Source organism: Labrus bergylta, chromosome 22 (genome assembly GCF_963930695.1).
Source record: "Labrus bergylta chromosome 22, fLabBer1.1, whole genome shotgun sequence".
Classification (NCBI taxonomy): domain Eukaryota; kingdom Metazoa; phylum Chordata; class Actinopteri; order Labriformes; family Labridae; genus Labrus; species Labrus bergylta.
In genome coordinates, this window is record NC_089216.1 from 4,921,066 (window position 1) to 4,946,789 (window position 25,724).

The following is a 25,724-nucleotide window of genomic DNA, read 5'->3' on the forward strand; positions in this document are numbered from 1 at the left end:
AAGATGAACTTGTTATGGAGTTTTGAAGTGCAACCACCAGACGAGGGTGCTGTTTAGCTGAGAGGTGCAACATGTAGGGGGTCACTTGGCCCATCAACCTACAACCTACATCTACACACACACATACACAAACTGTCTATCATAGAGGAAGGAGGCACTATCAGCTGTTTCTTTGGATCGCACATCTGTTTAACAGATCTTATTTTGAACCTTGTTTGAAGCCTAATGTAAAAAAGGGATGTTTGATCCTGCCAACCAACACTGCAGGAGCTGCTGCTGTCTGCCACTTCTGAAAATATTTGATTCAGAGTTGAAAATATACCCAGAGATTATCACATCAGACTGTCACTGGACCATTCCTGCACTTTTTGATGTCAAAAAAAGTCTTCACATTTGTGCAAAAAATTCAAATAAACCATCAGTCAGTACAGCAGGGTAAATACATACAAATAGTACAATAATGTCTCTAACATTTAGTGTATAAGATGAACTTATAATACTTTTAATTCATCTAAAACATGGGCTGCGTTCTATATACAGCGTCACCAGTATTCCAGTATAAGATCCATTGTCATGACCACTACTGCAGCCGTCTCCATCACCCACTGCACCCACAATTTAAGAATTTGTCCCCATTCATTGTGTATTACAAGCGGCCAATTCTCTGCGCAAAATGTTCTGGGATACATGGTGATGTGGACCAGGCCGGCAACGCTTTTTTAACAGGTTTTTACCCTCATTGTGTCATTACCCAATGCACTTTCATAAAATCAAAATGGGTAAGTTATGAACACCCCAGTTACACACACATTTTGTGCAGAAGAAGACATAAACCTATCAGACTGAAATGTTTTTTTTTTAACCAGGCTGTAAAAATGTTTATTTCTGCAGTCCAAATGGACATTTTAATACGGGGTGTGTATGGGACTTCTTGGCCTTGGGAACCAACCTGATGCGGACACTCAAGGAACTATAGTTTTGATGCTCTCTGCATTAGCTTCATTCTTCAACACCGGAGGTTTCCACTTGGGTAAATAAAAAAATAAAAAAACAAGATATCAGTGATGAATTAATCAACTTCCTGCTAAGAGTCCCCAAACGTTCTGAACCCATCGTGGACAGATATGTATGCATGAAAGTTCACACTATCATGATGCTATCTGTGCAATGCCCAGCTCACACACTGTCTGACCCACCATGCTGGCTGGGCGAGATTCATGATCATATTACACATTGTTATTAATAGCCGCCCTCTCCCCTTTCTCATTGTAAACCAATAGCTGACATGATCCCAAACTGTCTCTGAGTCGTCTACTTCCATCTCTCTTTCTCTCTCATTCCACCTCTTTTTTCCCCTTAGATCAAGTCCTCAAAATGTACCCCAAATGCATGAATGACAGGTAGAAGTATGACAAACATGATGTATCATCCTTTGTTTATTTGCCAAGTTCATGTAATGGCAATTTATACTAAAATACAAATAGTAGAATCATCCTAAATATGTCTTCACTCATTTATATATATTCTATTTTGAATATACATTTAAAATGAAAATTACATAATATTTTTTAAATGGTAATTAAGGGAGCAATATGTAAAATATCAACTGAATAAAATGAGAAAATGACCTTACTAAATATCATCAGACATTAAGGAAACATGCTATGTTGAAGTGTTGGCTTCTCTGACAACAATGCAGGAGCCGGTAGGCCCTCCCTCTAGTTCAGATTCTGGTCCTGGATGGTCTGTATTTGTTTGGACCAGAGAAGGTAAGTGGTTTTAAGGCACCCCCATTAGGCCGTTTTGGACACCCCTCGCTTTGCCAGGCTAACAACAAACCAGCAGGTGATGCAGCAATGGAAGTGGGCAAGCTAAGTGGTTTAGATAGAACTGATTCTACCGACCTTAAAAGCCTCTGCATGTTTCTAATAGCTCCTTAACCAGAAATATAGTAAAACTTGGATGAATATTGGAGATGCTTTTGAAAAAGGAGAGAGGTTAGAACGCAGAAAGGTTTACAGAAAGAGCTGAAGCTTCAGTGTCCATGAAAGTGAACCATTTCAATACACTTTTAATAATTGATTATATCAAAAAATACCAAAGCCTAAAGAAAACCCCTCAGTCATATTTTTACAGAAGCTGCTGTGAGCTAAAGAGAGCGAGCCCTGTTTAAATTGCACAAATAGGTTTGCAACTTTTCTGTACCAAAATGTTTCCAACGTATTTGTTCAAGTAAGAAAATATGCAGGAGTTTGCCTTTAATTGTTGTTAAATTAAAACAAGAATTTACCCAATATTGAGCGCTTAGGATATTATATTTTTGTTACATAAATTTGTTTTTTTACTTGTATCAAATCAAAGTTTGAAATTCAAATATCATCACAACTCCAATGCCCACAGAGCACATCTACCCACCAACCCTTTGCATTGGTTGCCATATTGTCCACAACACTGTCCCTTGGAAGCCTTATTTTTAGCAAGAGTCCAACTCCTCTGCAAAACTTAATATGGGAATGGCATCTTGGAGCTCTTCTTTCCTCAAGCTCTCATCGTACATCCATCCATACCTTCAGTCTTCAAGACACTAAGCTGGTATCTGTTGCGCTCCAGACACCCAACACACCGCTGTTCCTTTTCATAGCCACAGCTTCAAACAGGTGGCCATATGACCTAAGCTTAGCTCCCGTGTTACCATCCATTTGCTATTTTTCTGGCCACTGCTCAGGACTCCCACCCAACCCCCCTGCCCTGCCACCCCTCTCACTGTGTGTTCTACTATTTTGGCAGCTTCTCAAGCTAGTGCACAGCTCTTGCGCTAGTGGGATCAGTGACTTGCCTACTCATGTACCAAATTGCGTCCCCAAAAAGTGCTCCTCCCCCTTTCCCCGTCTGGTGGTGTCAGAAAAACCACGTGTATCTCTTTTATAAAGGGAGGTTGTCACTGTCAGACCTGCTCTTCTCTAGCCGGTGGGGAAAGGAAGCAGACTTTGTTCCTAACTCTCCCTGTTTGACACCAACTTGCGTTAGGGACAACGTTACATTTCTTTAGATAATTTTTTCTCCAACTACCCCACATATAAGGTTAAGGCTCTGAGAAGAGGCGTTCTCGCAACCACCAGGTGACGATAGCCATGAAGTGGGGCTTGGTGTTTTTGGGGGTCTTCCTATCTCTGGGGACTCTGTCCTGGGGGGAGAAGGGCTTGGAGATCCCAGAGTATGATGGCAAAGACCGCGTCCATGACCTCAACGCCAAGAACTACAAGTCCGTCATGAAGAAGTATGACGTGATGGTGATCTACTACCACAAATGTGTGGATGGGAACCGCAGTGCCATGAAGCAGTTTCAGATAGAGGAGCTGGCTTTGGAGGTGGGTCCCCGCCAAAAGATGACAGTGTATGGATCTGTGGCTGATATAGGGAAAGGGTCATTGTGGGAAGGGGGGTGGAAGGGAAGGTTTTTACATGGAGAACATGGTTCCAGTTTTTTCCAATTTGGGAATCCTGGACACAGTTGTAGCTTTGTAGCTTCTGCACTTGTGTTTCTTCTTAAGTGTTTCAGATAAGTGGATTTGCAGGTGTTGACAGGTAATGAGTAAAAGATCATGTGAAAATTCTGGGTTAAGTTTGGATTTGTGCACTTTAAGTTTGACTGAATAGGTGATGACCAGAAGGGAGGCAGGTTAGAGAATGTGGGGACAGGTGAAAGGAATGAAGGATGAAGGGAAGCTTGTGGAAGTATACTGTATCTGTATGTCAAGTGATTTTGTGAGCTAATTTTGGGTGGCTGAGTTCATCGTCTTTCAATCGGGAGATTTATGGTTCGATCCCAGCTCCTGCAGTCCACATATCCAAGTGTCTTTTAGCAATACACTGAACCCTAAATTGCTCCTGATGGCAAAGCCAGCAGTGTGCCATTGAGTATGAATGAGATTCGATAATACTAATGGCCCCTTTACATAGAAACCTCTGCAATTAGTGTTTAAATGTATAACAACATTTTGACTTTTACCCTTTAGTCCATTACCCTAATGTCACCTTTCAGATTTTCAATTAATTGAATTGCCTGACTTGAGCAATGTCACACGCATAACCTGTCCGGTGGTTAAAAACATATTAGGCATTAAGAGATTTTTCATGATATACTAACCTTGGCTGGAAATGATGTCCTATATGAACAGTTTGCTTACAAAAACCATTAAAATGTTAGCTCAAACCTTCTAAAAATCAGGGTTTGGCAAGACAGTTGTTGCAATTTCATGAAATCTTGGGAAGTTGACAGTGCCACTTGCTTTATCTGGTGATTTGCCAGATGTGTTGTGCTCAGAAACCTTGACAGGGTTGGGTCAACATTATAGTTGCCTTTGAGGATTGACAGTCCAGAATGACGTCTTAACAGCTCTTAAGAAACGAAGGCTCGTTTGCTGTGACTTTGACTGTGGCCATTTTTGACCTCCAAATTATTCTACCTAAATTCTACCTAAATTAAATGAATCATCCCCAACCTTTTCCAAAACCACTTTATTTAAGTTGGCCTTGTTTATATGGATACTGGTGTGTTTATATGCTGAAGGCCAGTATATTGCCAGTCCACAAAGAACCTCCCACATAATTCTGACAATAATCAGAGTAAAATAATGTTCTGTATTTGCACATACATACATTTCCATTGAAGACTGCATCTTAGTTTAGTCAACTGTATAAGTCGTCATTCACACTATACTTCAAAAATCTCTCCCTGGAGTTTCCTACCTGACTCCACCTGACAATTTGTTTAACACATTTGTTCAATTCCTCTTTTTAATCCTGTATTCATACAATTAAATCAAAGCTTCAGTAACACAACCAATAAACAGCTCTTATTCATCAACATCTGAATGATGTATAACAAAAAAAACTGGCAAAAAATGTAGTGTATTAACTAGACCCATGAGAGTTAGCATTTTTAAATGCTGGCATGTTTTATTATGGACTATAGTACAATTGCAAAGATTGTGTGTTTATAGATTCTTGTCTTGATGTCTACAGATATGGTGCATCACATTTGCAGCTTTATGTAACTGTCAGAGGATCTAATAGTAAAACAGCTGAAGTCACACTGGTGCATTTAGATGTCTTCTATTTACCAAAAACAATTGCTTTGGTACCTCTGAGCCAGGAACTTGGATTGGATTTAGTGCTACTGCTTATCTGTTGGAATTAAAAAGTTCTGCAAAGTCTTATTGGGTGGCTAAATCTACAGGATGCACTTCCAACCTGCTCACAGTAGATGCACCTGGGCCCTACTGTCATCCAGTGTATTCTCCACAGCAATCCCCTGCCTGCCAGAGCAGCAGTGTCTTCTTACAGACACACAGTGTACCTTACGCTAGACTCCATAAGTCACCTCTGTAAATAGCCCAGGACAGCCCTGCATGCTTAGCAAGAGGCTAAAAGCCCTCATGGGGCGGGCAGAGAGTTTAGGGCCATATCTCACCTCAACTACTGCTCCCATTGCTCCGTCAGCTCTTCAGGCAACACTCTTTGTACTGTTTTGTATTACTACACACTCCTATGGGTGCAGGCTTTGGTCCTAAACCATCATTTACACACCCAAGTCATTGGATCGGATCGATTCCTCTGGTTGCTGCCAAGTTGCTCTTCTTGGCTTGAGAAAGAGATGCTCACTGGAGCAGGTCCCTCTTGGACTGTTACTCTGTCAATGACTTGCTGCCAGTTGGTTGTGACCATTCAGCCAGCCAATGAGGGAAGAGCACAAGAGCTGCTCAGAGGGGATGCTTAAAATAGCTGGTCATTACCACCTATAAATCAGGAAGTATGAATTATTAAAGCTCAGAGCTCAGGGAATCAAATCTAAACTGCGTTTGTTGTAGGCTTGGACCAAACATGGATGATTGAAAATGTCACTCATGTATGCTTCAATTTTGAGACACCACACCACACCACACTGTAATATTAATGTTAAGCATTATAAAATAGTGTCACAAGATTTATTACATGTCTGAGGAAGAGCATGTTGGCTCAGAACATCACTTGTTATTTAATCCTTTAAACGGGAGCTCTGGTGTGCGGATCTTTCTTGCTTCTTTATACTTACATGTATTTGATTACATCTCAGATGGGCCAATTTTTTAAATTTTTATAAATTGGCAATATATTTCTTATGAGCTTAATGAATATCTTTGAAGATATTCACCCTGCAGCGTTTTAAATTTGGTTTTTCAAGTATGCTGCAAGAGAGTACATTGACTGTCACTATTTTCAAACCACAGCTTCTTCTTTGATACCACAAAAACTAGGGTTGTAAGGATACCAGAATTTAAAACTTTGATACGATACAGGTAGAACTCACAAAACTGATTCTGTTTTTGCTACCAGAGCAACAACGAAAAAGGTCCTAGGCACCCTTTATTGGTTAGTTACTTGTTTTTAATTACCAAAAATTGCAGACAAACTTCTGAATACCTTCTGAATTGCGACCTTTTATTACTGATAATTTACCAATGCATTTGTATTTTAGACAGTGTTACATGCTCTGCTCCCTATTTTATATTTCGTCTCTCTTATCACTCTTAATCCAGATTGGTACTTTTTGAATAATGGAGGTTGTATCATTTTAAAACTTGGGTGTCGAAAGTAACAAAGTATTGAAAATCTGATAGCCTTCCCTAGAAGGCTAATTTCAGACGCGACGGAAATCCTGACAGCTAGAACAAGTCACCAACAAAGTCAGCATTTTCATCCTGTCACTCCTCAAATATGTCCAACATGTCACCTTTGACTCCAGATGGATTTTTTCTTAGTCTGTGAAAAATAATCCAGTGTATCCTCCCTGCTGTGAAGGGCTATGGATGGTTGAACATCTGAAACCCATGTTGTGACAGGGGATTGACAAAAACATAATGAAAGACATCCATGTGGTGACACTAAGTCCTAAAGCATTTGCTGAAGTGGGATAAAATGACGACACCGCTTTGAAATGCAGGCCAGATTAAAGAATGGTTGGTGTGTTTTTAGCTTTGTTTGGGAATGTTTTGAGTGAAAAATTGAAGGCAGTTGGACTTTGAGTCAAACAGCTTCAGTCAAATTTTTGTCTCACACTAACATCAAGGACCTGCCAATTAATAGCAGATGACCAGTTATCTAACTTTGTCTGGAAAGGCAGCGAACGGCAAGAAGGATTCTGCAGCTGAAAATGTAATATCTGTTAAATCTACCAAATACAAGGAAAATGAGGTAGACGTTAAGTAGTTTCGGGAGGTCATTGGCAAACTTTATCTTGACTGTCCAATGAAAGATCCAGGTTGTAATGGCTGCCTTAGATTATTATGATTGAGTGTCACTTGTCTTTCAATATTGAATCCATTAATCGATAGGTCTTCAAGCTACGAAACCATGCTAAATCCTTTGTTTCACTCAGATGTGATGTGTGCTCATCTCATGTTTGGCTTGGTCTCATTTCTATGCAACATCTAGCAGAGTGATCACAGGTGTCTAAAATTCAATCCGAGCGAAGTGGCAACAGCAATCTGTTAAATGAATGAGACTAATCTGACAGCCCTGATGAGTAAACTCAAACCACCTCACTTGCAGCTTTTCGGACAAAAAGATATCTCGTGATTATAACCCAGGCCCAATGTTGCAAAGCTGAAGTCATCCAACGATATGTTTAGAGTCTAACAGATGACCCTAAAAAAAATAGTAATTATACGCTACAGACTGTGACTTAATAAATAGGTTGCCTATGTGGAACTGGTTACATTCATTTGGTAAATAATGCTAAAACTTTGCTACCTCATGGATTTTATGAACCATTCAAACTCTTCCTGGCTCGTCTGCTGGCTTCATATTCACACACACTCCCTCTCTTTCTCTTTTTGAACTCTGACTTTTGGCATGCTGCATACTGTAAATGCCCGTACTCATCAATCACTGCCCTCCACACATCTCAAGTTGCAGTGACTCCCCCCTCCCATACACATGCACTTCTGCTGGGGCAACCTAGATAGCAATCACACCCTTTATTTAACGTCACATTTGTCTACAACACTCCCATTAAACAGAGTGGATTTCCCCAATGAGCTTTCTTTATTCTACCTTAGTTATTAATCAATGAGACGGCATATTGACTTCAGCTAAATTATTTACTGACAAGTTGCTTATACAGTTAAGAATTTAAGTTACATATTAAATTAAAACATATTTTAAACTGAAACTAATTCGAATTTTTGTCTTTGTTTTAGTCTTAGCAATGCTAGTTGCACAGCCTCGTTGCTATTATTGTTGGCTACCCACCTGGACAGACAATTCTTCACAACTGTTTGATGAGTTGCCGTACCATTTTGTTCAGGTATTCATGGTATAAGAATATTTGTGCTCTCCATCTTTCCTCTAGTACTGCCATTAGGGTTAGCTACCCTCATGATTTACTGTTGTGACTTATAGATATAAACCTTTCCTCTTAAGAAATCATCAGGTCAACGTTTTTACAATCCTAATTAGTTAAAGAAAAGAGTAAGCTAAAGGCAAAGACTCCTTTCAGGTTTTTTTTTATACTCTTTCCCCCCCAGGCTGCGTAGAATAATGGGTATAAATGACAAAGCTGCACCCTAGGCAAATCAACACGTACCGTTGTTTCATAATGTGCTGAGAATCTTCCTGTTTTTCTGGAAGTGTCTGATTTGTCTTTTCTTACCTCCTTCACTTTCTGGGAGATCTTGGAAAAGGTCATTGCTGTTGCTGTGGAAACAGCTATCCAAACTGACTACTGGAGCCTTCCTCCTTTCACCGGCACAATGAATTTCATGCTTACATTTTTAATGATATTGGATGGTATTCATAGAGAGAGAGAAAGAACGGGGCTAATATTGCCTGTGCTATTTCTGACTATGTACCTTTGCCTGCTTGATTAATCCTGTTTCTAAATGCTATGGCTGATGTTTAATATTCCTCTTGCATAAATTAAACCAAAACTTTGAATTAAAATTGAATAAAAAGTAGGCCAACGTTCCAATGTTCACCTATGGTTATGATTATAGGGTAGTGACCAAAAGAATGAGATAGTGGATACATGCAGCTGAGTTTCCTCTGAAGGGTTGATGGGCTCAGCCGTATAGAGATAGGGTGAGCCCAGCCGAGGTAGCTTGGAGTAGAGCCCCTGCTCCATTGCATTGAATGAAGTTGAAGTGGGAATTAAATCTGCTGTACCTGACTAGCTAGCGTGGCTACCTTACATGTGCCTACATAAGACTGATTCTGAAAGATTTTTGATTTAAAATGAGACATCTAGAACCATTGAATGTCTTTGTATAGCCAACTTATTAAGCTATTTGATAACTAAGCTACCAAGCCAAATAGGCTAAAGCAGATACAATTTGCTCCCAACAGATGTCATTTTATTTAACGAAATCCTTGGTCATCATTCAAAAAATAGTAGTAGATTTATTTTGTCCTCTCTCTGTGTTATCAAAGATCAATAATCTTTAAAAAACAACAACTAGTTTTTAGAATATGAAATCTGCTATTCTGTAAATCAGTACTGTAAATTTATGGGTGCCATGCTAGCATGGTTACCCTGACAGGCGCAGCCACAGTTACGAAAGATGATGAAGTTGAACTGTCACTTGGCGGATGTTGTTGACATATAGGGTAGGCTATGAATCTGGTGGACATCACACTCAAGGTGGCTCAAATGCTGTAATGACCCGTTTGGTTTACTGCTGAGTTCAAAGTATCAGATTGTAGGCCTGTCAACGAAACTGTTTTCATGTTAACAACTCCGCATTGATTGGCAACGGAAAATCAAATGGATAGTTACAATCAAATGGTAAATCAGGCCGAAAAAACAACTTATTTGACTCCTGGCTAACATAACTGTTTGATAGAGTTGATAAAGCAATACAAACATAACTGAATCATCAACACTCATTTAGTCACTTTAGCCTTGAAATATGAAACACTTGACCATGAACAGTTTGTCCCTGGTCAGTAGCTGTTCTTCAAAACACATCTTTTCCGTGCTGCATTCTGTGAACCTGACAGGCAGCCAGATCACTGTGATCAACTCAGATTTTAAGCGAAGAACATAGACACCCCGCTGCTAGCATGCATTAGCAGGACTGGATCTCATTACCACAGCTTATTTTGGACCACACCGGGGCCAAAAGGCCAATTCCCAAAGGATCTTTTACCTCTTGAACTGCAGATGAGATACTTCAAATTAAGCCACTTCATTCCCCGAAGACAATACTCCAGCACAGTCCAATTTTCATCTCAGTTTCAGAAAGACTAGTTTTACTTTTACTCATTAAGTAGCCAAGTAGCAATGCCGTCAATACTTAAACTTCCCCTTAGTGACGCAACACTGCTATCAAGTTGTCTCCTCTTACCTTCCCTTGCACGACATCTCAACCCCTTATTACAGTGTGAAAGAGACGCTAAATTAAGAACTGATTTGTCAGATGCGATGTAATTAAAAGTGACAGGAGTTATATTTAGATAAAGTGTCCTTGATGTAACTCTCCGAAGAGATCTCATCAAGGTTGATGTGTGGAGCAGTTTGTTTGCTTCTCTAGTTTGTTCCCTGTTAAAAAACATCTGTTGTCAGAAGAGGAAATCGGGTAGAGAGATTGGAGAATGAAATGCGGGAAAGGAGCAAACCCGGGCTGCCCACTTGGAGGACCACATCCTCCATACATGAGGCGAGCGCATTAACTACTAGGCCACCTGCGCCCCAATTAACCACTAATATGAGTGTTAATCTGTGTGGTAAAAAATGTAAACGAGTTGTTACAAAGGTTGTGAAAATTTTTGATATTTTGATCCTTTTTCAATCGTTTTCTAAACTTATTTTATCATGATTTACTGTCTTTTATTTTAATGATTGATAGTTTCCAAAATAACTGAAGCCTCCAATCATACTTTTTAACCAACAGCTGTGAACGAAAAAGAGAGAGAGCTGTCGAAACTGCACCAACACATTGGCACAAGTTTTGTACTAAATGTATTTGAGCAATTTAGACAGTGTACAGGATTAAACTTGCATTTTTGGTCATTAAAACCAAGAAATAATCCAATAGTTGGTAATTTTACTTCTCATTTGCTGGTGTGGTATCGAAAAACTATCGTTACTGTATCGATAGGTTTTGTTTGTTGTTTTCAAAATCATATCAAAGTTACAAAATCAGGTATCTTGACAACTCTACCTGACAGAGTATCCAACACATTGCTTGAATATTGTAGTTTTTTTAGTCTCTTCATGGAGGTGCTTTGTTAAGACTGAGGCTGATGAACTGTCGCGCCCAAGTGTTTTTTGTACCAACACTACCAGGAGTGAACCATCTCCTCAGTCATTCTGTGCCTCATGAAATGTGATATTTTCTATGGATTTGTAAGAAGTCAAAGTGGAAGCAAGCCCCCTATTACACTGATGAATAGTGATGGGATTTTTTTTTTTTTTAAAGCAGCCTCTGCAGAACACTTTGGCACATCTCTTTTAATGAAACACCTGATGGCTTTATTATCACTAGTGCTCCATCAAACAGCAGCTGTTGAATGCACCAGGCAGCTTTCTATTTTTCCTCTACTTTCCTCTTCTATCCATATCAGGGAACGTCTTTATCTTTGACTTATTTATGGGAGAAAAAGGTAAACGCAGCGGATCATGATGCAACATGAAATATTTAAAATGTGGATTTTGGGTTGTTGGAACTCAGGCTTACATCTTTGATATATAGAGCAATTGAGCAGAACAAAGATGGTTTGAAAGTATACTGTACAAGTGCTTTACATCACAGAGTCTAAGTACACATTGTTTCTTCATTTATTATAAGTCAGTTTACCCAAACCTGAAGATAATGGATGAATGGATGGATCCTTGGTAGCAACTCTTTTAAGACGTACTGGTTTTGAGCCATATGCTACTGTCAGTATGCTATAATGCGTACAATGACAATGCTACTACGGTAAAGTTAGCACACAAAAACCATCTAAGCTAAGTGCAATGTACAAATATTTATTATGCTTTTAGTTTGTGGTAAACAGGATGGTACCAAATGTTGTGCTAATTGACAAAGCAGTCAATATAGTTTAATAAAACCATACATTTTAACCTCATTGTGTCTTGAAAAAGTCAGCAGATCACCTTAGCCCTTGATTCTCAACTTATGGGTTGGGACTCCACTGGTTAGTGGAGCCATTTTTCGCCGATCTGTGAACCAATTTACAAGCAAAATTAATCAATGTACTGTTACAGTACTGGTATGTAGGCCCACTGTGCCGTATGTAAATTTCATTTTAGTCTTGATGAGAGTAGCGAACTGACGCATGGACCCCAGGATACCCCATCCATGGTTTTATGGTCAACATTACTTAAACACAAGCTTTTGCAAATAGTTAGCCCAAACACAGAATAGTAAATAACCAAGCAACTGAGCAAACATTGCTTTTCTGATTATTTCAGTATCTTACATGTCATTCAGGTACTGCTGTATGCCAGTGTGTTGCATAAAGCAGCTGTGGGCTTATTGCTGTTTAGTGAGAAACTCACAGATGGTTCCAGACACTTCTGCCCTAACTATTTGTTGTCGTGAGTCAGCGTGTACACCTTTGAGGTTTATGAAAGCTGTCCATGGATTTCATTATGTCTCCCATGAAACCATGTTGTGCTAGGAAAAAAAGGGATGGTACACAACACTTTTGAAGATTATAGATTTGTATTAACACATCTTCATTCTAAATGTCTGAATGCTGAGCATCATCCTCGACTGAACTGTGCACATACACACTAGGTAGAGGAAAGTCAGAGTGCATGTTTTATACAATATTGTATCTGAATCTTTCATGACCGCCCCGGCACAGTGTTATGTAACAGCTTGCTGTAGAACGTCCTGATGTGTTACAGCAGCCATTACTAATTCAAAATCTGGCTTGGGGGAAAAGCTGCCTGAACTTCTAATTTTGCACAGATCCCAGGACAGCTCCTTATACAGGCAGACAGGAAATAGTGCTGCTCTGAAAACCGTTTTATCTTCCCAAGTTTCACAGATTCCACTTTTGTTTTTGGGGGTTTTAAAGATGGTTCAAGAGTAAATTAGAGAATGGTAATAGTGGCATAATGGAGCTTTTTGTTTTTTTTGCACCTGTTTGCGTATATGAGTCAGCATGTTAAACCACTAAAGATTTTTGCATTGTAGTCCAAAAAAACCTTTTTATAAACATTTTCTAAAGTATACAGGGGTGTGTCATTTCTCAAATGCTTTCCCACAATGTTGCTGTAATTACAGGGAGATAATTTTATATTTTCTGCATTTCTCTTACACAAATGTTTCATAATCACAGTTTTTCTTTGAATGACTGCCACATCATTTTACTAAGGTGTAGGAAATCTTTTGACAGCCAAACACAGGGTTTCTTAATTACAAATCTTATGAAAAGCAGGTGTTTGCAAGTTGGCTCCTTTATAAAATAGAAATGTATAAACAATGGCTGTCAGGGACATTACGCTTGAATAGAAAGAGTGAGCAATTTTACATCATTAACAAGTAGGAATGTAACGATGCCTCGTAATAAGATTATAAATCAATCTTAATAAGGGACAATTCAAATCAATGACATAAAACATTTTGCAATACTTGTTTTTATCCAGCAGAGGGCGATATCTGCTTTTGCCGTCTCAATTTCATGGCGGAAGCAGGTGTGAAATTTGAGGACATTACGTCTCTTTTCAAAGTCAGGGCTAAAAGAAATTACTTTATTGAGAATAAATGAGCTTGAACTCACAACATGCATTGTCACCAGTTTACTATGCACTCTAGTGTCTTTACATATGCAGATGCACTGTAGGCACTTTCTTTAACAGCTCTGAATATTTAGACTGTGTGTAAATATTAATGCCAGCAAAGCAAGTTCTTTCTCTGCAGCTGGTGGGAACCTTTCCTTTGGGTTCTCGCTGAGTGACTTACATCATAAGATGACGCACACAAACTAACGTGTTACTCAACAACTGCTCGGTTGTTAACTAAAGAAACACACAAGGACTAAATGGGAATGGCCAAGCAACTCAGTCAGAGGTTCAGATTTAGTCCAATGACAGAGAAGGGAACAGAATGACTAGTTCTTTTACATTAATGGTTTATTCAGTCCTTTCCAAAGTCCCAGGTTTTGGGTCTTTATGTGGAGAGAATTAATAAAGGACATTTTCAAGTGGATGGATATATCGTTAAGGTAAAGCTTATGTCAAGCATCTTGTTCATTTGCACACACTGGAGTGTATCTTAATAAAAACCTAAGTGTTAAAACCATTGACTGGATTTATATTGAACATAGCCTCCAAATCTTTAAATCTTTAAATGTAAAGACAAAAAATTGGCCACAATCTCAATAGTGAATCATGCTTATTCTAGTTTTTATCTCATTGGCGGCATTGAAAGTTCAGTTTGAAGTGTACATGTCAGATTAGACTTTGGTCTCGTTCAGTTTTGGATAGTTTTTCTCTTCATAGTTGTGTATTTTGTTAACAGTCAGTTCACTTATTTGTGTTTATTTGCAACAGACTTATGGTGTGAAGGTGAAGTACCAATTCTGTTAAAATTGTGACACAAAGTCTAACTTTTGCTGAAAAAGAAAATTATCCAGCAGGGATAGAAATTACATGGAGGATGCTGGTAGCTGGTTGGAAAGCTGAATGCCTGTATGGATGAATGACATGCAAATTACTGTGATTACAGTTCTTTTTTATGTTATTTTTCTTTTCTTGTTCAAGAGGTTTTTTTATATATCTGAAATATCTTGGAATGCCTGCTGATTTCCTGGCTCACTTTGCAGTGGAGATGTAGTAATGGTCTACTGCATGTGAAGAGAAGGGATACTTCCACTACAGAGCCTATAGGTGTTCTTAATGTTTAAAATATCACCAAATTTGGATTGCCAATGCTTGAAAAGAGCCAATACTTGAGAGAGCTTCACAGTTACTTGAATGTTTGATATTGATACCATTTTATGAGGACAAAATCCTTCTTTTTTTTCATCTTTAATTTGTACCTTATCTACTTTGTTGCTGAAGCAAAACTGCATTCAAGTGCAAAATGAATTAAAAAAATTATCTTAAAATATCAACTACCTTGTAAAAATTTAATTTTGATTGATCAGTATAATAGTTTTTTTTTGTTTGTTTTTTTAACATTTTCTCCTGTAATCCAGTCTCAATTCAGCCCTCTGCTGGGATAATGAACCATATTGTTTTGGATCAAAAGAGTCTTTATCCTTAATCTTATATGATTAGGTAATCCTTTGCTCTTTTTAACAAACCTGATCTGATAGCTTTAATCCTGATGTCTAATTTCTGAACAACCAGGCCCATGGGCTGGGGATCTGAAATCTTGGCATTTGCTAAAAGAATCATTGATCCAACACAATCTAATGCCAAAATATATAACACGTCGATGCAAAACACTGAATCATTTGCAACTACCCTTAGCAAACACTGGTCACAAGCATCTAATGTAGCATGCCATGCTAGTGACTGATGCAGGTGTGGCTTTGGCTATGATGAAATTTGACCCTTCTACTGCACTGAAACCCTCCACCCTCTCCCAGCTCATCATTTGGTGCCAAGTGCAGCAGGGACCCATAGTGCGTATTTGACAACTCACCATGGCACTCTGCCCTTGTCTTGTGTCACCTGACAAGCTGACACTGACTGGGCATTGGGAGATGGAGCCAAGGGATTGCACAGCTGACCTCGCTCTTGGCTTTGTGTCCTTAGACTTCTGATGTTTGGCCACATCTCTGGCACTAAGACAGGTTAAAGAAAAGCAAAATCCCAGGGTTTTTAGGAATGGGCTTAATGCAGGTAACAAGGAGACCTAGCATTGGCTGGACTTGTTCATAGTGGTGTTAAGGGTGGCCCGAAAGCACAACTAAGTTTAACTGGAGCTATTTTTTTAGATACGGTTTTGAACTGTTGCCAGCTTTTTGTACTTTTGATTGAGCGATATAACTGTGTATCATCAGCATATCAGTTTAAACTCTTGTGTAGAACTTTTGGTTTGTCTCTTTTTTGGCGACCCCTGAGGACCAAACTGTACTTTTTTTCTCTTCTGATTTTGTCCTTTACATATAAATAGTATTTTTTAACATAAAATATCATCCTGATTTGTCATCACTGAAATTTAAACTACTAGTCAAAATCAGACGACATCAATACGTGTTTTGTTCCCACCGCAATAAAAGAAGTTATTGGCATACAAAACTGAATAATTGATGTCTTTAAATATCAAAATATGCATGTAAATTGCGCACTGTCTGAATTTACGAAACGGCGATGATAAGTTATCGAAGGATTGGAAATTTTGACAATTTTACTTTGCCGTTGAGCATGACAGTCATTTAAAATGACAGTATGGAAAGGCTTTTCTTTACTTTTTTATAAGTCATGAAATTATTTAATTTAAATATGCTTTGTATCCAGCTAGTAACTCTTAGCTCATGTTCTGGTGATACATGGTATGACCTAATCGAAGCTAAAAAAGAGATGACAAGGAACAGTGAAGGAGTGCCTTGTGACTAAGCTAAAAAAGATTTTCAGATGTACACACGAGTGAAAAGACGAAGAAAACAGAAATGGGAGATGTTTGAGTGAGTGTGTTAACAGGTGTGTCTTCTTCCATTCATCATCTGCCCTTCCCTCCACCCCTTTCCACGCCCATTTCTATATGTAACAGATCTTTGCCATCTTTTCTGCACTCAACATGCTTTCTTACCCACCCTTATATAGCTGTGGGACTCCCTGCTTTGCTTTCCACTCCACTGTGAGCACCGACAACCTCTTATAAATACCCCAGTGTTACTAATATGGCCATGCACTGCGGTGTTTGGGAGGGGGATATAGGAAGAGCTTTAGGAATTAGTTACAGACAAACAGGTCTTAAACTGTTAATTCAGATCATTTTGTTTTTGTATCGTTGGCAATACTCTGAAAATTTTTCTGTAAACAATTTGGTAGAACAGTTTCTATGTTAGAAAAACCTTGACTTTGACACATGTATTGGATATCAGATAAAGAAGAAAATCCAGTAAAAAGAAAGCTACAGTCTGTTTCAGTCACTGATTCAAAGCTGCACTATTAGAGGATGAATTGAAGAGTTCATTAAAATGTTTTAAAGTGTTTCTGTTTGTCTTTATCCTGGCGCTCTTTAGTGGCCAGGAAGGGATAGAAAGGATCAGGAGGCTAATCATTTTAAACACTCCATATAATACAGTAATTGTCTCATTTCTTGTATTAAGCCATATTCACACTTTCAAAGCATTACCTCAAGACCTCATGTGATGTAGCAACTGACCTCTGAAGCTGCTTAAATGACTCAACCAAATCACATCTTTCGATTTACTGGTGAATAAAGAAAAAAACCCACAATTGTATTGCCCATTTTTTTTAAAGATGTAGGCAAGCAGGAAATTGAAATAAACCCAGAAAAGATATCTTTAAAAAAAACAAAAAAAACCCACCAAATTGTTGATATGCAATGCGATTTGAACTAAAATTTTAAAATCAGGAGGGTACTTTGGAGTTGAATTTCAAACACTGAAATAAAGACATGGCTTCTTTGTTCAAGATTAATTAAAGCGATTCCACTTATAGCACAAATAACATGAGGTCGATAGGTAATGATCATCTGGTAATACTTTCAGTTCCCATATCAATCATCCGTAATCAGTATATTTAGTACAGGTGACTAATTTCCTTGTCGGTTAAATAGAAATTTAAAATCTTATATTTATATATTTTATCACTGAATGAATAGTCTTGAGGATTACTCTATATGGGACTTAAAGCTAAGTGTTACAGATATTCCTGTGTGTATTTGGCTTCATCGACTAAGTATCATACCAGTGTTTTAAGTTTGGACCTATTTTGTCTCCTGTGAAGGCCACTCCGATTTGTTGTAAACCTGGAGGCTGTGACTATTGTGCTTTGCCCTAAAGCGTTACCTCTTCTTGCAGTTGACAGCAAGTCAAGCAGCAAAAACCTTTCAGGTATGTCAAGGTCTGCCTTCTGTGTCTGTAAAGCTCGGCTGTGAAACAAAGACCCTTCTGCTGCTGCGGTATCTGCTGATTGTTCTCTTCCACTCCTTGACTGCAGTTTGGGTGAAAAACAAGATGAAGTTAAACAAAGTGACATCACACCAGTGGAGACTGAACTGCTTTCAAAGCAGCTTTGGCTGTACCAGAGTCTATACTTTGATTGCACCAGTGTATGCCATAGTAAAATGATTTACTTGCAATAGACAAGGTGAATACTGTATGAAAAAAAGCTGCCTTCTAACCCATTAATCAAGCTTCTTCATTTACATCCATTCATCTTCCCTCCCATTTCACCAAGCAACCATCAATGACACAAAAAGGGTCACTTTATCCTCATCAAAAATCTCTTATTTCTTATTTCACTAGTGATGTCTTATTTCACCGATAGTTTCAATTTGAAGCACTAGCAAAGCTAACGTTAGTCACACTCAGTTAACTAAATGTGGTTTTTTTTTACTTTAAAGAACTGGACAAGTTTGAATTTTAATTCGCATTTAAACGACAAAAATTGGTCGATAGGAGCATCCCTGGTTTTAGTGTAGTTGAGACAACCAAGATGGCTGCCCCCGATATTTAATATTCCGATCCACCATCCTGGCAATATTTAACAAACTAGAGTAGTTAACGTTAGACACAAGTGGTAAGTGTTAGGTATTGTGACACGTCGTGCCAAATCTCTTTGTTTCATGTTGAACTCTGAGGTTGGAACTAGCTAGAACTAGAACAAAAACTGTTGTTAGCTAGGCTTAACTAAGCTAAGCTAAGATTATTATAAGTGTAGTCAATGTAAGACTGGAAGCAGTGTGTGTCCTGAATGTTAGCGAAATGTAAAAACAACACCTTGAAGTTAGTAATAGGGTTAAGCAATGGACTATTTATTTTTGTCCCTGAATTGACATGACAGGACTTCAGAAGCTAAGCTAACTAGCTGCTGGCTGTAGCTTTAGAATCAATTGTAGCCTATTAATCATCTTATTACAACCTTTACAATAAAGTTTCCCAAAGTTCTGAACTAGCATTTAAAATGTCGGCACATAGAACTGACATTATCGGCATATCTGCCCCATTTTTCCCCCCAGAGATTTATTCAAATAAGCCGTTAAAATAAAGAAAGCCTCAACCTGAATGGATCTGTTTGCGTTAACTGCTACATGGTTGTCACTATCTTGCCTTACTGTATCAGTGGTAGAGGCAGTGGCTCTAAGTCCAATCATGAGCTCATGTTTCTGGACTCTAGAGAGCCAAAGAATGGATGGCATTAAAGACTGCCTATGAGAACAACTTAGCAACATACTATACCAAACTATACATATACTGCACAAGCTATTTGTGCTGTTGCTTAGGGGCATTTGGCCGCTTATGAATGTTATCCAGCTTGCAATGCTGCTTTGCAAGCTGCTACATTAAGCCTTTTTGACTCGCGTCGTACAAAAAGAGTAACCTTATTATGAAAGGGACAGTCATGCTTTACATCTGTGCTGGTGCTAAATTGATTAATAAAGCAATACAAATTAAAACACCACTGTATTTTAGATTACAACTAGGGAGGTTTACTTAATAAAGGGAGATAAATTTTTTTTATGTAAGTCTGTATATTTACAGTGTAAATATGTTTGCGCATGTATGCAGTGGCTTTACTTTCGCAAAGTGTGAGCTCCTCGCCTTTCCACCACACCTGTTGCAGCGTCTCTTCCCCTTGACATAGTTGGCTCATGTTATGCCCCTCTTGTTCTTCTGGAAACCCTGCTGTCCGTGCTCCTCCCGCGCTGGCTATGAGGGCTGTCAATTGTTGGCTTCAGTTTCACTCCGATTTAGAAAGTGCAAGGCAGCAATCCAAAGCTTTTTTTTTTTTTTGCTTTTAAGGCTTTGAAAATAATATGAAATGTCAAAGGGGTTACTGGTGTAAATGAAACTGAAAGTGTTATTTTAACAGAGTTGTGGGATTAAGACATGGACAAATAAACTGCTTTGATCAAACGCCTGAATAATACTGAATACAACTTTCTCTGTATCTCCCCTTACACCCATTCCTGTCTCCACTCCCCCCACCCCCCTCTCTCTCTCTCTCTGTGTCTCTGTATATCTCTGCTGTGTCTCCATCCAGCTCGCAGCCCAAGTGCTGGCCGATCTCGACGATGAGGACATTGGATTCGGCCTGGTGGATGAAAAGAAGGACTCCGCTGTTGCCAAGAAGCTGGGTATGCCTGCCAGTCAATTACAGAGACCTAGCTGGTGAAAACATTGCCTAATTGATACCAGCAAGACAAAAAAAAACTTTGGCTTAGTGTGAATAATCTGTTTCCACCAAGTGTTAGCCCTTTTCTCATGGCATCCAATGTAAAGTCAGCAAATGCTGCAATTTACAAATAATACTTTTAAAAACCCATCAAAGTCTGCTGTCTTAGCAAATATAGAAAACTGGATTTTGTAGGCCACTCTTTACTGAAATCTGGTTTTAAAAAAAGTCACACTTTGAATTAAAATGTCACAATATTCACCACTAAGTAGTCGCTTATAAGTAGGGCCTGAATAATATGATATTTTTGGGGCCAATGCCGATATTGCAAAATAAAAAAAAAGAAAATATGAATACTGAATACTGGAGTTGAAACATGTTAAATATCAAGTTAGATTTTCTTCATAAACATGGTTTTCCAGGCAAAGAGTTGACGTCTGAGGCCACCCGTAGTGTAGATGAGACAAGACTGCCCTCAGGTGTTGACCAAAGATGTCACAGCTTCTTTGCAGCAGCAGCTCTGCCATACTGCTGTGATGAACAACAAGTAGACCAGCGCAGATTACTTGATGATCCTGGAAGAGGAAAACATTCAATTCCATTATAATATTTTTATGCCCATTATATTTTTCCATCTCCGGACTGTGACAGATAATATATTAATGTGCTAAGTGCCCGAGTTTGTGCAATATGACTTCCCTAAGATCTATATTCTGCCTTTATGTACTGTGAGTTGCAAATGTAGAATCAATATTAAACCTTCCTGGAGTAATATTGGAACAACTTGTTTATCACCAGGTCTGGATGAGGTGGAGAGCATCTACATCTTCGCAGACAACGAGATCATCGAGTACGATGGAGAGCTGGCCGCAGACACCATTGTTGAGTTCCTCTATGATGTAAGTCATTATTGGGCAGCGACTGGGTTTGAAGGGTACCTTACAGTGCAATAATTAAACAGATATCTCAAAGTGTGTATTAGCTATAACTCACAGCTTCAATGTCTATCTGCTGTTCTTAATGTTGCACACAACTACAGGTTTTTTTTTCTACCACAAAATTGGACGGATAGCTTTTATAGCTTCATATGGCTGCATCAGAATAGTGTCAAAGAACGGCCCTTTATACTCTGACCTCCATCTGGTTGTTAAAACACATTTTGAGGGAGAACGCATTTTTTTTCATTACAAAAAAAAAAAAAAGTGACAAATTCAGCCTTTTGTGATCATAGCAAATGCTCAGATTGCATTTTTTTTGGACAGGAAACCACGAGGTGATTTTCTCCAAGATTGGACGCTTTTTAAGAGTTTTCTCCTCAAAGTGGGAAAACTAGAATAAACGTTATCAAGTTTTCTCCCCTGGACGGGCAACATAAAGTCAACTTGTTCAGTCATATTTCTCACCGTAGAAGATTTTGGAATAAACTTAAACCATCGTCTTCCCCGTCTCTTCTCAGGTGATTGAAGACCCCGTGGAGGTCATCGACAACGAGCGCGAGCTGAAGGGTTTCCACAATATGGATGAGGTCATCAAGCTGGTCGGCTATTTCAAGAGCGAGAAATCTCCACGTAGGTTGAATCTCATGATCTGAAGTCTGAGCTTTGGAAGAAAAAAAAGCAACCGCTGTTATGAGCTTTAAGGATGTGTTGTTCATTACTTTCTCAATCCAGACTTCATCGAGTACGATGACGCCGCAGAGGAGTTCCACCCCTTCGTCAAGTTCTTTGCCATATTTGACCCCAAGGTTTGAAATGTTTGTTTTAGTATCTGTTTGGATTTGTATTCCTATGTGTATGAAAAAAGGGGCATTCATACGTATATCCTTGGGTTTATGGGAAAATGTACATAAATGATGAATGTTGGTAATGTTGGTTTAGCAAACAAGCTAACTAAATGTATGCGCTATATATTGTGTAGCATTCATTTCTCTGTGTATGCTAAAAGTTAAGTTTTTAGAACACCTTTAAATATTGGAGATCGTCTATGAACTTTGAATTCCTGGTCGTTATTTCAAGATCGCCAAGAAGCTGAAGCTGAAGATGAACGAAGTCGATTTCTACGAGCCATTCATGGAGGAGCCCGTCACCATCCCAGGAAAGCCCTACCTCGAGTCCGAGCTTGTTGATTACATCGAACAGCACGACAGGTGAGGCTGTTGGATACTAAAACAACATCGATAACGACCCATGAAGCCTTCTTCAATCAGTTAACCCTTTGAAATTGCTGCCTTGCAATTCTTCGTATTTATTAAAACCCAATCTGGAATTTTTTGAAACAAGACCAGAGTCAAACAGTCTGATCACCCTTTTCTTAGAAAAGGCGTTGTAATGGTTTGCATCTCCATTGGTTTTACCTTGACATTTGAGTTCTACTAACATTATTTTACTATCTGGTCTTTTCACATAATTGGGTTTACCTACTGTATGTTTGTGAAGCACCTTGATAGGGTCATACTGTTTGAACTTTACCGTAGAAATCATTTTGACTTGATTTGATTTTTGGTGTTTTTGTGTTTCAGGCCCACTCTGAGGAAGCTCGAGCCTCACAGCATGTACGAAATCTGGGTAAGAGCCATACAATTTACTCTATAGTAAATAAACACTGCTCTTTTTTTCCTCAAAATAAACTTCTATGTCATCTACAACATTTAAAAAAAAAAACATTGTTATGTCCCGTCTCTGTGTTCGCAGGAGGATGACATCGACGGAGAGCACATTGTTGCCTTTGCTGAGGAAGATGACCCAGGTTAACTCTTACATTTGAGCCTTTGTATTTATATTTCCAGCACTGATTTTAAGAACAAAGCTCTTTGGTCAGTTGGATGATTTCCTTTAAGGTGCTTAACATTCAAACTTTTCCTTAGACGGTTTTGAATTCCTGGAAATCCTGAAGGAGGTGGCCCGCGAGAACACTGACAACCCCAACCTCAGCATCATCTGGATCGATCCTGACAATTTCCCCCTGGTATAAAAACCACACTCTTTATCTGTATGTCAGCATGGAGGCTCAATAAGGCTTAAGATCCAGAAGGCCACTTTATGGATAGTAATATAGCAAAAATCAAATATACCATATGTAAATTTATTGTGGAGTTATGACTTTCTGAAAAAAAAAGAGTGAAGTCAAACTCCCTCTGTGTTTGTTGTTCTCAGCTCTGTGTTCACACTGGCAGAGAGTCGCTTCCTTCAGCTTGCTCATTCTTCTCTTAGAGACTCAAATATGTTTCGTATGTATGTTTCCTCAATCTCTAACCGTCAGACCTGCTACCAAGTGGGGAAAGACAGACAGCCGACAGACAGCCTGTCCACTGACGGACATTGTGTCTAAGGGTATACAACGTTAGAAGAGTAAAACTAAAGGAGAACCAACAGATGTTTATAATTGAAGAAAAAACTTTCTTTGGTCCAGAAAGAGTGGAAGGATGGAGCTGAGGGATAAAGGAGGCGTGTCCAAACAGAGCATTTTGATTTTCAGTTTTTATAGTCAGGACTCTGTTTGTTCATGAATGGAATAGGAACAAAAATGTTTAATATATCATTATTTGTTTTGTGTGGGGTCTCTTCAATATCATCATACGGTCATCGTCATTAAGATTTGAATCATCTTTCAGTGTAAGTATGAGGATTTATAACCCTCTGACCTTGTCCTCCTCTTTGTCTGTATCTCTGTTTCAGCTGGTGCCCTACTGGGAGAGGACCTTCCATATCGACCTGTCTTCTCCTCAGATTGGTGTGGTTGATGTGGTGGATGTAAGTTTTTTTTTTTATCCCGTACACAAACCTTTAAGAAGTGAACAGTTGTTTTCTTAAGTTCAGTTTTTGGTCCATTTTGGCCTTTATTAGATAAGGCAGCTGAAGAGGAGAGAGTGGGGGACGACATGCAAAGATACAGTTTTGATTTAAAGTGAGATAGTAAAGAGCAAGGAAGTACATTTAGGGTGCTAGTCAGTCAGGGGAAATGGATTTGTCCCACAGTGGACTTTAAGCCAAATGAGTCAGATTTGTGTCTCATGTAACTTTCTGTATTTAAAAGGTCATCAGGTTCATCACATGATTTCAATTCCTTCTTCTGTATTTCCCTGGAAGAACTGACTCTTTATACACAGACCCGTTTAAAAAAAAAAAAAAAACGTAGACATGTTGTTGCACCAACAAGTACAAAACTGCAACTGATTCACATTGATTATTGTTACCATCGCAGCAAAGGTACAGCTTGACATTTTACAGGTGATTATAAACCTTCTGGTTCACTAAAATGCTAGATATGAATTTAATATGATAAATCTGCTATCTTAAATAAATTCTCAGGTTAATGCAGCCAGAACAACATTTTTTATTAAAGCTCCAGGGAGGAGTTTTAAGTTACTTTTCAAACACACTTTAAAAAATACAGATGCCACTATATGACATAAAAGAGCAAAATAGACCATCATGGAGAAGAATGATTTCTTCTATATGTGACTTTTTAAATTCCCTGAGCAGGGTAGGTGGCGGACAAAGTGAGTCACTGGACGCTGAACAGCCTTTGTTAACATTCTCTAAGGCAGTGATTCACAGTGACTGATATGTTCATCAGAAATCACACACACGACACAAAGTGAACGTTCCTCACTGGAGCTTTAACATGTTAAGAAATGTTGGTAATGACTCCTGGCAAATGTTGATACAGAATCTATAAAAAAATAGTGAAATATTTAATCTGTTTTCTACAAAGATAAAGATTCTTGCAACACAGTATATCCAATCTAAGTGTCGACAGCATGACTGAAACTGTTTCAAAGTCAGAATCAGGATCAAATAAAACATTAACAAATGGCTTTCTTTCACTTTCCCTTTGTCACTTTTTGTCAATTTTTTATTATTTGTGTCATTTTCCTCTGCAGGCCGACAGCGTGTGGATGGAAATGGACGATGACGATGATATGCCGACAGCTGATGAGCTCGAGCAGTGGATCGAGGACGTTCTGTCGGGAAAGATCGACCCAGACGATGATGATGAGGATGAAGACGACGACGATGATGATGATGATGATGACGACGATGAGGATGATGATGACGACGATGAGGATGATGACGACGATGATGATGATGATGATGATGACGAAGACGATGATGATGAAGATGATGATGACGATGATGATGATGATGACGATGACGATGATGATGATGAATAAATGCTAGCTAACATCTATCACATCCCTTTTATTAAGCCAGTAATGGCAGAACCCAAATGAGGCACCACTTTTTAAACATCTTACAGCAAACGCACTTTGTGTCTGTTTGCTTCCTGTACGGTTTCCTGCAAGGGACAAAAATAATGACCCTATGGGAGCCTCTTTAATATCAGTCAGGGAAGGAGAATGTAAAAGAAGTAGAGCATTCATAACTCTGTCCATGAACAGGGTTGAAGG

The 25,724-nt window shown here is 38.8% G+C and overlaps 1 protein-coding gene across 2 annotated transcripts; it reads left to right on the plus strand.

Annotated features, from left to right (window-relative positions):
• Positions 1-2,938: 2,938 nt before the first annotated feature.
• casq1b (calsequestrin 1b) lies at positions 2,939-25,516 on the plus strand. 2 transcript variants are annotated; one of them, XM_020648817.3, is made up of 12 exons: positions 2,939-3,368; positions 17,998-18,030; positions 20,183-20,276; positions 21,113-21,213; positions 21,771-21,882; positions 21,985-22,058; positions 22,330-22,460; positions 22,833-22,878; positions 23,005-23,059; positions 23,178-23,278; positions 23,989-24,063; positions 25,197-25,516. In XM_020648817.3, the coding sequence occupies exons 1-12, from the start codon at positions 3,132-3,134 to the stop codon at positions 25,485-25,487; spliced, it is 1,350 nt and encodes a 449-aa protein (XP_020504473.2). In that variant the 5' UTR covers positions 2,939-3,131; the 3' UTR covers positions 25,488-25,516. The 2 variants fall into 2 exon arrangements, with proteins under 2 accessions (XP_020504473.2, XP_020504474.2); XM_020648818.3 differs by lacking the exon at positions 17,998-18,030.
• The last annotated feature ends 208 nt before the right edge of the window (positions 25,517-25,724 follow it).

Coding starts and splice junctions, on each gene's coding strand:
- casq1b (XM_020648817.3), top strand. CDS start 3,132: ATGAAGTGGGGCTTGGTGTTTTTGGGGGTCTTCCTATCTCTGGGGACT. Junction 22,059..22,329: donor TTGCCATATTTGACCCCAAG/GTTTGAAATGTT, acceptor CGTTATTTCAAG/ATCGCCAAGAAGCTGAAGCT. Junction 22,879..23,004: donor ACAGCATGTACGAAATCTGG/GTAAGAGCCATA, acceptor CTGTGTTCGCAG/GAGGATGACATCGACGGAGA.